The sequence below is a fragment of the Chinchilla lanigera genome, unplaced genomic scaffold (genome assembly GCF_000276665.1).
Source record: "Chinchilla lanigera isolate Chin_1 unplaced genomic scaffold, ChiLan1.0 scaffold00056, whole genome shotgun sequence".
NCBI lineage: Eukaryota > Metazoa > Chordata > Mammalia > Rodentia > Chinchillidae > Chinchilla > Chinchilla lanigera.
This window is the reverse complement of record NW_004955457.1, coordinates 2,753,415-2,765,204: the sequence shown is the minus strand read 5'-3', so window position 1 is coordinate 2,765,204 and position 11,790 is coordinate 2,753,415. Positions and strand designations below refer to the sequence as shown.

The following is an 11,790-nucleotide window of genomic DNA, read 5'->3' as shown; positions in this document are numbered from 1 at the left end:
CTTCTATTTCCAAATGAAGGTTTTAATAAGCAGTTCAGGCAGGGCCAGGAATTCTGATTTCAGCTTTATTAAAATGATAACACGTTTTAATAAAGGGAGGATGACCCCTCCCTTTTAGTTACAGGCTTACCGAAGGCGTAGTGGAGCTCAGCACCAACACCTTTATTTTGCTTCCTTTATACCTTTGGTTCTTCCTAGAACATTTAAAAGTCTTGTTTCTTCACAGGTGTTCCCATTAGTCTTGGTGATCAGGTTTACATAGCTCTTCCAATGGTTTCTGGAACAAACAACTAAACACCAGTATGGGCATTATCTGTTTATTCTGCTGCAAGGGGCTTGTCTTGCTTGATAAATTTCAAGTTAAAAGTTGTTGGTCTGATGCATGACATAATCTGAGATTATAAAGCAGTAGGAATGATAGGGGAAAAAAGTTTAATATTTTGAGACCGAGCATACCTTTGGATCGCTCTCTACTTTTACCCATTTTATATGGAATTATGGATGTCTGAATCACTTTGTCAGTTTCTCCCATTTCTCCATCATGGTAGTTCATGAAAACACACCCATTATGTACTGATAGCAAAATTCAATTCACCAGATGTTAGTCTTGTGGGAACATCTACTGAGAAGTTAAAAGAATACACTGGGAACTTTCAGTAGGACTATTAACAAAAACAAACACACACAAAAAAGGCTTTGTTGGAATTTAGGACGTCCAAGTAACAGGAGGCAGAGTAACAGGAGGTAGATCTCGAAAATGCTAAGTAGTAGCAGGAATTGAAGTTATGAAAGAGTTAAATGAAATTCCTTCAGGTGGCTCAGACCTCAAAAAAGCGCTTTGTTTTGAGCATACTGATAAAGTCTTACAAACATATCAAATTTCATTTCTGACTTTTTCTATGAAAAAATCAAAAGCTGATGCCTTGTTTTGTTTGTTTTAGTATTTTTTTCATTTGCTTCTTTTTGGTACAATATAACAGAAGTTGATGTTTCTTGGTGATCATGAAGGGATGCTTCATAAACTTAATATTACTGTAATTTGGTAAATTTATTCTTTTTGCTTTAGTTTCCTCAATTCCCTCTCCAAAATTAGGTGAATATAGTCAAAAAAGTAAAATTTCAATTGAATTTGTAATATTTTCCATTCTTTGTGTTATTTAAATGTAGAATAATTATTAGAGAATGTGACAAATATTCATGAAATTCTGGAAATACACACCAGTAAAGAAAAACTGAGAGCTAATGTAAATGTGATGGCAGATTTCAAATTGCCATGGGAGATGAGCAGATTTCAAATTGCCATGGGAGATAAAGTTACATTAAATATCCGGGATCATATGTGCCCTTTTACATTTTTGGTTCTGAAGATAGCTGTAATGGAACAAATCTCTTAAAGCAAAACATGAACTGTATTGTAAAATCTGAAAAATGAGGTTCGTGTTCACACAGTGACAGTACACCAGGAAGCAGGACTGGACGCTAAATTTAAAATTCAGTGCTTATAATTTACATAATGTGGGATTATAAAGCAGTAGAAATGATAGGAAGTAAAAGCAGGACTAATATTTACTTTTCTCAGACTTGTTGTATCTTTGAATCTCTCCCTACTTTTATCCATTTTTATACAGAATACTAGATGTCCGAATCACTTTATCACATCCATTTCCCCCACTTATCTTATGTCATTGAACCATCTCTGTGACTTAAATCCTTAATATTTTCTTGGTTTGATTTCTAGGAAATGCTGGTTTCTAGTAATTCCTGTCCACTACGTGGACCACCTGTATAATCACTGTGTATTTTGGAACAAGCCACACTTCTATTTCCTTGGTTCCCACCTCTTCTATAAAAAGGGTTTAGATAGAGATACCTCTTATATTGGTTATAAAGGTAAAATAAATGTATATAAAAACTCTCTGATGAACAGAGATACCATCCTTAACAAGCCATGGAATCCTATGTTCTCTACTCTGGTGGACTTCACATAATGATGAAGACTGAGCAATGACTGAGATTAAAACTGTTGAGACCACACGTACCGAACGCCTGGGACAGGAAATGTGACATATACATAATGGCAAATAGAATTTAAATAAGCCTGGCTAGTCAATGTGCAGTCCTGTTCAGCCTGGGGAAGTGTGCTTATATACAGGATTTTCACCAGAAAGTTTTTATAGCAAACTTTTGTTTTGTCAGAAGTTTATTTTATTGGTAAAATATTAAATAATATACAGAATTAAAAACTGCACTTACACTTCTGAGAAGAAATAAATCTTGGACAAATTATATGCTTGTTCCTGAGATTCCCTAAATTTATTCCAGTAGCTGTGCACTCAAGACAGTACAAACCTTTATAATATAATCCTTTTCACAAAGTATTACAAAGTTTCTGCAGCTTCTTTAGTGTACACACACACAGACACACACTCACACATGCATGTACAACACTCATACACATATACACAGTACCCACATATATGCACAGAGCATGTATGTGTGTGCATTAAAAACAAAATACAAGTCCCACATTTCAGTCTGCAGTGATAAACGGTTTAGCCAAGGTCTCCCAATCAGTATGTAGCAGAGTGACTTGCCACCAACCTGCAAAGACTGTTTCAGTATTTCCATAGTAAACCCCATTTTCTGAGGTATGGTATTTGAGCCTTAAAAAAACTACATTACACTGAGCAAACCTGACATACAAGGTCTGGAATTTTAATTTTACATACATTTATATTTATATATATATATATATGCTTTCTTTTTTAAACAATAGTTTGTATCTCCTCAAATTATTAGTTTGAAAAAAATGAGGTTTACTGGTTTGACCTTTTTTTCATTTTGCTTCTAAAACTCAAAACATCCTAAGAACTGACAAGCAATTAGTCTTTAAAATAGTCTAATCACCTTTGGTATTGTTAAAGAAAAAATATTTTAAATGGCCAGGACATAAACTGTACAAAGCAGTAACTGCCTTTCAAAGAAATGCTGAAGAAATGTTATTTTTTTTAAACAAAACATATATTTACATTACAGCAGTTTTACTACAGGAACATAGGTATAAAAAAAAGAAAACCAGCATACTACATATAAATATGTATGATATGAAAAATACCTCTTAAACTTGTTATGAAAACAGGGATGCTCTAAATATTTAAAAATTTTTATCTCCAACAGGTGATATGTGTTTAAAATTGACCTAAGTGCTTTGTTTTTATTTAAAAGTTCATTTCCAAAATGAGAGAAATGAATAAAGATACTAAATATTAGTTTCTTCACTTAGAGCATTAGTTAAAGATCTAAGAGGAAAATGCAGTCTTCCAGAATTTCGACATTAAGATACATTTCTGAGGCAAAGGATAACTAATTTCAATGGAAATTTAGCCTAACTAAAGACCATGAGGTCATACCAGTGGTTTCTACACTCTCTCATCTTTTGATTGTTAAGTGTTTCTCTCTTTGCTTGTTGTGTCCTTTTAAAAGGCTCTGATTTCCAAGGTAGAGTGTGTGTGTGTGTGTGTGTGTGTGTGTGTGTGTGTGTGTGTGTGTGTGTGAGTGATTAACAAAAGAAAGACTAGGTCGGAAAAGAAGAAAACATCACCATACTTTTTAAGACTTCAAGGGGAGTATTGCACTTGTACAAAAAGAGAATACCCTTTTTAACTAAAAAGCAGGAGCAATCATTCTGAGGTTGCAAATAACACATGGTCTAAAAGGTCCAACTATTAAGAGCAATTATGGGGCCTGGGACCCCCTCTGAACCTGGAATATTATTATAGTAATGTTAAAGCACTTTTCTCCCAACTGGGAGAAAGTTAAGACTCTTCATTTTATGTTTTTAACATCTTTCTAAAAACTTACAAAAAATCATCTAGTCTCTCATGATTTACATTTTCAGAGAAAAGCCAAACAAGAATGTAAAATTCAACAAAAAAGGAAGGCAAACATCTGGAGCCGTGTTTTAGGTACCCAATACTTAAGAGTGAAAGTTACACAAGGGTTATGCAGCTTACTATTTTCAATCTGACCACTTTTCTCTTTAATATAAAACTACACTTGAGTATAAAAATATACCAGATTATACAGCAACAAAAATCACCAAAAATTAAGACTTAAGAGATTGATGAATTGCAAGTTAGAGCTGACCTTATTTAATCCTCAAACTAGAAGGAGGGAAGAGAGGTAAAGACTTCCAGAGATGAGGATGGAAGGGAGATGAACAGAGAGGAAAGAAAGAGGTGCTGGGGAGTTACATGTAAGGAGAAATGATTTATGCTCAAGATCCAAGAGTGCTTGAGGGTCAAATGTGTTAAATCACAGTTTCAGAAATGGAGCTACTCTAAGAAAATAACAAAAAACAAAACTGGATTCCTTCTCTTGTTACAGTGTACTTGTTTTTGTTTTAAAAATCCATTTCCAGTAGATTAAGTTATGTGAAATCCTGCTAAGTGCATAGTAGGGGATTTGGTGACCTTCACCTGTCCAAGAAGTGCTTCTTACTGTGTCACTTGAGGTAATCTGAAGGCCCAGTTCACTGCAAACTGGTTTTATTTGTACCTACATGAAGCTATGTGCCATACTTTATGTGATTTAGCACAGGGCCTCTAAATTTTATATTTTATTCACACTAAAAAGGACATCTTAGAAAACTAGTCATTGATGTACCACTCTCTGTTTGGGATAAAGGGTAATTCACAACAAATTTATACAGAAAATGTACAAATGCAATGTTATGGGAGATAAACCCAATAAACATAAATGTGAACTTATTTCTAAGAGTGCATGTGAAAATATCCACAAACTTACAGTACAGCAAAATAAGACTAAAAAGCTAGAAACAGAATGTTATATAAAAACCTTAGAGAAGTTCCAAAAATTTAGGTCTCTGCAATAAATGTAAAAAATATTCAAGGTGTCATTATTTGGCCTAGCAATACACTATGAGAAAAAGAAATACTAGCATATCACAGCTTCTTGGTCATATGACATTTGCTTTATATAACCAGCAGCTTTTTTTTTTTTTTTTAAAGCTGTCCTATCCTAACACATCCATTGCAAGTAATACACAGCTATGATATAAAACCATTTGAGATTATGCTTTGGAGAATAGCAACGTGATACGACTGTTCAGTTTTGTTTCATTTTGTTTTGTTTAAGGAGAATTAATTACCTGCTTTTTAATCATTATTTCATGAAACAGTAACAGATTAGAAAATAGATGTTCCAAAAGTAGAATAACACTAGTCTGGGGGTAGAAATCCAAAGCAATACTGTTAAGTTACTCTCCCCAAAATTAATAATCTACTAATAAACCCTTGTGTGACACAGAACTTATTCTTCCTTAAGAACAATACAAAAGCATATGCCATAATTCAATTCACAGTTACAATTTCACACTATATTTTACCTGTTTAATTTTGTAATGGTATTCAGAAATACTAACTAAAAAGATACTAAAATCTGGTTTCAAAATTTCCTTTTAACAGTGGAGCTGAGAGTTTCTGTACTAGAAATTGCTTTTGCAGTTTCATCCTAAAAACACAAAGATGAATTACATAGTACTCAATTTTAAGTGATTTTTAAAAATACACAGTAAAAGTGTTGTAGAGCTAAAAAAAAAAAAAAAAACCCAGCTAAGCAACACTCTCAATGCATTTTAAAAAGGCACCAATATAAACTTTTTAAAAAAGGGTTAAATACACTTAAGTTCAAGATTTTAAGAGACCAGTTACTGTATATTTTAATTATCTTGCAGAAACTGGAAGGATTAAAACTATTTCTAAAATAACTTGTATATACAAACTTCAATTTCACCCCTCACTTTTTTTTCTTTTGGAGTTGGAGAATTTTCTGCTGTAGAATAATCATACAAATAGTACTTATTTAAATAATACATAAAATACAACTTAAGAAAATCACAAATCACTTTTTAAAAATGAACAGTTGAAAATATTAGAGTTAGTACCTCTTACAGTCTTATGTTCTGTGTTGAGGGGGATACAATTTTTGTTTGTATTTTTATAGCCTCTTCTGCTCTTTTTCTACACTATCATTTTGGAGATAGGATAAAATAAGGTTTAGAAAATATTTAAAACATAATTTTCATCTTAATGCCTTCTCTGAGGTAAATTTTGGTAAACATTTACAAAACATAAAGACTTCATGCTCTTGTGAGGTGTGTAGCTGAAATACAAAAAGTATAAATAAAGCTCACGAAAATTTCTTTCTCTTTTTGCCAACTAGTTTGCTGAATTTCTTTCTGTGTTTCTTTCCTGCTCAAAAAAGAATTTTGCAGTTAAGTTTTTATCAGTTGGCTTAAAATCTTTCATTTTCATTTTGCTCTGGAAATAAAGAGCCAAGATTTAAGTTTAATAATTGTCATCAGTCTTAACGATACACTAGTAACTTCCTTAGTATTTCTTACTACAATGTGGAAAGTAAATCCAACTATAAATTTAACTCTCTGTTCCTGTAACACATCTGATAACTCTGATTGATTCTTTTCATGAATTTTCTTTAAAAGACTGTGATACACATGTACACACTGTGACTCATACATACAACTGCCATATGTACATAGGACAGATGCTTCCTGCTTTGTCTCCAATCAGAACTCACTGCTTTCATTCTCCTATTTTTTTTCCCTCCAGAAAATTCTTAATGGAATGTTTCAACACTTCAAATCTCTTTCTTCCAATCTGCATCCTCCCTGGACACTTTCACTATTTAAAAAATCATGTTTAGAATGGCTTTTAAAGATTCTTCATTATCACAGAGAGGCAGCATACTTCTCCAAAAAGAACTGGAGATAAAAAAATCTGGGCAAAATTAGGGCAAAGCAATGTGATGAATTTCTGAATTTTTGCCAAACTGGAAACTACAGAGGATAACCCATTTTTATGCCCCTCAAATACTCTCTCTACTGTGAAAGCTCATCTAAATAAACTGGGCATACAACTGTTATGTAAAGCTTGATTTATTTGGTGCCTGACCCTCATACTTATTTATAGGAGCTACCACGCTGCATACTTCCTTTTGTGAAGAAGCATGCAAATATAGCCATCCAGAGCTTTTTACAAATCACTATGTCCACAAAAATTCTTTCTAACCTACAAATGTGAACTGACCTTGTCCTCATTTGTCCCTGGCACACCCTGCCCCACCAAGTCTTTCTGTTCCTCATACCATGAAGCCAAGAAAATATAGCTATATCCTTATAAATACATCCTCACCATCTATGAACTCCCTTCAGTAAACTAAGTTGCTCAACACGATGAAGTCAGAAAAGGACAGCGCATCAGTACTGTCTTCACAGAGGACCACACAGCTCTTCAGATCCACCTGAACTCAGTCTCACTGCAGGATAGTAGGCCTGTGATAAACTGTATGCTGGAGTGGGAGGGAAAAAAAAAGAGGAAAACCATCCATTGATGGTGCCAGTGGAAATTCATGCATATTCACACATGGCCAAAATTATGAATATATTGATTAGCATCCAAATGCTTCCATAAAAAAAACTGCAGCAAAACACAAGATCAGGAGCTCAGAATGATTTACCTCATCCAAGAGGAAAGAAAGAAATGTCATTTCAATTACAATTTGGGAGGGATTAGAGTAAGTAGGTAGAGGTGAGGAAGTCTCAAACAGATGCTTTCTCTTTGAATAAACTGTGAGTGTGTAATGTGCTAAGGCATGCAGGAAAAACTAACAGTGGACATTTTATACATTTTTGTTTGGTGTGTTCTCTTGGATGTAAAGAAACAGTTTGGACATTTCTCCAAAAATAATCATGATAGGGACTAGTAAGAGAGCGCTGATTCCTAACTATTTTTACTTCATTCTAGCTGTGTTAGTGCTTAGCAGTTGCTTCAATAAGCAAATGGTAAACCAGAAAAATGAATTAAGAGCAGTACTGGGGCCAACTTGCTTATCTGTCCATGGGTCTCTAGACTTGATACTTCTCATATCATGCTCCACAAACAGCTTCTGATCTTATTTAATGATTTTTAGAGCAGTTATTAATTACTACTTAATAGAATTCAATAGTCACAAGTGGCTATCAAACAATCCAGTCATGTTTTTTCAAAACACAAGCAGCAAGTTCTACCTTAGAAGCGTGCCCCGCCTAACGACTTGAGAATCGGTATCGCTTGGTTCCTCCCTTGCAATGTTGCTGGACTGCACAGAATAAGAGCACCCACATGAAGGGAATTAAAATCTACACAGGAAATATGAAAACATGTCATGTCTGAATTAAAAGATGGCAAATTCTATACTAAGACACTGAAATTCATTTATGAGAAGGACCTATACAGTCAAATGTTGTTGAAATATGAAAATGTGCAGGACCTCTGCTTAAAGGTTCTGTCACATTTTAGACTCCAAAACAGTAAGAGCAAACTCTGTTGTTGCTTTCTCTGATCAGTAGTCCACAGTACAGTTTACGAAGAAGTTCCCTTTTCTCTGCAGCAATAGTAGTAAATATTACTCAAGAAATACTAGAATAAATAGCCCTAGTTCAACAATCTTACAGGGTGTAAGTTACCACATTCAGGTCAAATTAGCAATTGCTCTGAGGATATTGTGAAAGAAGTAGCGCCTAGCAAGACCTTTAAGACCTTCTACTCCAACAGTACAAGAGGAATGGACTATGGACAGAACACTGAGTGGTCACAGCTTGAAACAAACAGTGAAAAGAGAATACCAGAAAATGGATTTCTAAGTGAAGTTTTCCCCTACTGTTAACCTAATTTTATACATATATATATACTTTTTTTTTTTGCTGACTGATTAATACTGATTCAATGTGGATAAAATGACAATCATAAGCATACTTTTTGAAACAAGGATGTATACTATGCTGCCATCTCATTATAACATCAAAAAAAATTCCCAAACAAATTTATGAAAAGTAGAAGTCCCTCCTGGAAATTACTGACTGCCTGCTATCCACTCTTAGACCATATGTTATTCAGAAAACTACATAAAAATACCATTTGTTAAAGGTGTTAAAAGTAAGGCTGCCAGGGTATCTATAAAATGCCAGTCATCAAAACTATGGAAAAACAGTGCTTAAGTTTAGAAAAATAAGATCAAAGGACCTCAGATGTATTATAGTGGTCCTTAACCTCCTGTAGTTTAAAAGTTTTGCTATATGGTACAGTGTAAAACATACTGAATTATAAATTCCATAGGGGAAGTAAACATAGAACCCACAACAACTCAATTCATCCTAGGAGTTAAATAACAATGTGTTTGTATTCCATGATCTCTAAGAACAAAAAACTGGTTTACATTTTGAAGCAAGTTCTTCTCTGAAGAGTAAAATTACTTATACCACTTTAAATTGCCAAAGTCCTACCCAGATAACTCTAAATTCCTGCCTTCAACCATAATCCTGAACATCAGTGGCAAATTAGAGTATTTCAGGTGAATCTATATGAATCAAGTGATTTTGCAAACCATGATATGCTTTACACTTGTGTGTGGTAGAAATGAACTGCTTTAAATTCCCACAAAATAAAACAAGCCAAGTTATCAGGAAACAATATCCCCATCCCCTCTCTTCTGTTTCTTCTTTATCGTAATTAGGTAGAGCAAATGACACTATGTCCCCAGAATAAGAACTGACAGTAATAATATTTAAAAAAAAACGTTGCCAACATCCGAGGGATGGTGGGATTGTAAGTGCAGTATTTCTTCATGTGCAGTTCTTTACTTCATAGGGGTCCCCTTTGGAATGAAAAGGCCTAGTGGAATGTGTGCTCCCCTCGAACAATGTGTGATGAAAACTCGTAACGGTCCTGGCTTCTATAGCCACAGATGTTGCATTCCAGTGGGTCCCGGTAGCCATGGCAACCCATGTGAATGGTGTACATGACATGGTCTAGGAAAAGGACTCGGCAGTGCTCGCATTTGAAGGCCCTTATCTGTTCTCCTTCTCCATTGAAAACCTTATAGATGTCTTTCAGAGAGCCCTTGGGAGCCTTGGTGGTATCCAAGGCCTTGACATCCTCCTTCATGTAAGCTGGGCTTTGTTTCCTCTTGGGATTTAAGGCAGGGTTTCCTTGGTAGGACTGGTGGTCATCATGGCTGCTTTCTGAGTCAGTAGAATCCAGGCAGCTATTGCTGGGAGAGGCTTCTCTTTCCTGGGGTCGACTCTTTGGTCTGATGAGAGAGATGGGGCCATCCACGTTGTTTTCATGACTATCAGAGGTTTCCCTGCTGATGGGTCTTTCTATCCTATTTGGATGATAGACCTGAGAATAAGCTGAGCTTATAACTGGGGCCACCTCAGCGATTGTGCTTGGCGGGTGCTGCATCAGAGGGTGAAGGGCCTCAGCTCCAAGGTAGGTGATTGCATTGTTGATGGCTTGGTCCATCATGTGAGACTGCATCAGCTCAGCCTCCTTCTCATATGTTAAGTTCATATCAAAGTGAATATCTGGGTAGCTGAATCGCATGAGCTTTTCCCCTGAGAGAGGGAGAGGAAAGAAAAAGGAAAAAAAATACAACGAAATTATGGCTTGATTAAAAACATAAAAAAGTAGAAAGTTAACATCATTTCCATTTTTCCACATCATGTAGTATACATCATACTTTCCAGGTCAAGTATTTGAACTCTTTAATTGTGCTGAGACTCGCAGACCCTCTGTGATACACTGTGGTCGTAAGCCAAACTGGTTACCGGGAAATGGGGATCCACAGAACTGCACTCTAGAAAAGTACACTCTGGTATTCAGTGTTAGTTCAATTCTAACTGCTCCAAAGACAGGGTAATGAAGGGAATAATACACAACTGAAAGTGAAAATGATGAGAAATTATTTCACAACATCTGCTTCAAATATTGCCACTCAGCAGTTTCAAAGTCAAGAGAGAGAAATCTGATCCATCCATAGTCTCAAAGACTTTACAGTTCAGAGGGAATTGTAACAATTTAAGGATCATTTGTAATACAGCTTGCTATAGGCTATGGAGTCAAATAGGAAAGTTTGTTCCACACTAGGCAGTAAAGGAAGACCCCTTGAAGGAAGAGGAGGTGGCATCAGGAATTAGAATGTGCTGTTAAACACTGCCAGATAAAGAAATGTGAAGGTGGAGGTGAAGGCACGAAGGCTGAGAGGCGAAATGGTGCAGACTTTCAAAAAAGTTGCTTATATTTCAAAATGGCTGAGAATGGGAACAGGCGAGACTGATGGAATCAAATTTCAACCTGAGTGCATTAGGAATGAAAATGGCTAAACAGAGAAGGGGCCTAATTAGATAAACATTTAACAAGAGGATCTGGGAAGTTGCTGTATCATTCATGGTGACTGAATTGGTCAGGAAAAATGGAGAAGTCACTAGACTGGAGAAAAACGTAGAAAATACAGTGGTTGGGGCTTGCTTCTTATCTAGATAGAGACATTGAAAATGCAAACCAAGCACGAAGCCCAGTTTTCTGGCCTGGGAAACTTAGTGGATGACAGTAACATAGAAGAGATGATAAACTCAGTTTGGGGAGCACTATGAGTGACAGTCATGTCCAGAAGGTCCCTAGATATAGTATCAAATGCAGGAGAGAGGTCTGGGTTTGAGATATGAGAGCCATCAGTTGATACAGGGCAACTTCTGAAGCCTGGGAGTGGGTGCTATCACTCAGGAGTAGATAAATCGTGTAAAAGGAGGGTAAAATAGAACTTGCAAAACATTTTTTATGTTAAACCAAAGACAAAACAGCCAAATGGGATTCTTGTCTTGGGCCTTGCTCCTCATACAATAAGCAATGTGTAAGGCCAAAGCAATGCGTC

The 11,790-nt window shown here is 35.6% G+C and overlaps 1 protein-coding gene across 13 annotated transcripts in view; it reads right to left on the bottom strand.

The window, feature by feature from the left end:
• Positions 1 to 2,168: 2,168 nt before the first annotated feature.
• Positions 2,169 to 11,790, bottom strand: part of Ikzf2 (IKAROS family zinc finger 2 (Helios)) — a 154,145-nt gene continuing 144,523 nt past the window's right edge. For all 13 annotated transcript variants that reach the window (XM_013520770.1, XM_013520764.1, XM_013520762.1 and 10 more), the window contains one exon: positions 2,169 to 10,474. In XM_013520770.1, coding sequence (XP_013376224.1) covers positions 9,750 to 10,474 — 725 coding nt within the window. In that variant the 3' untranslated portion in view covers positions 2,169 to 9,749. The remainder of the gene's footprint in view (positions 10,475 to 11,790) is intronic.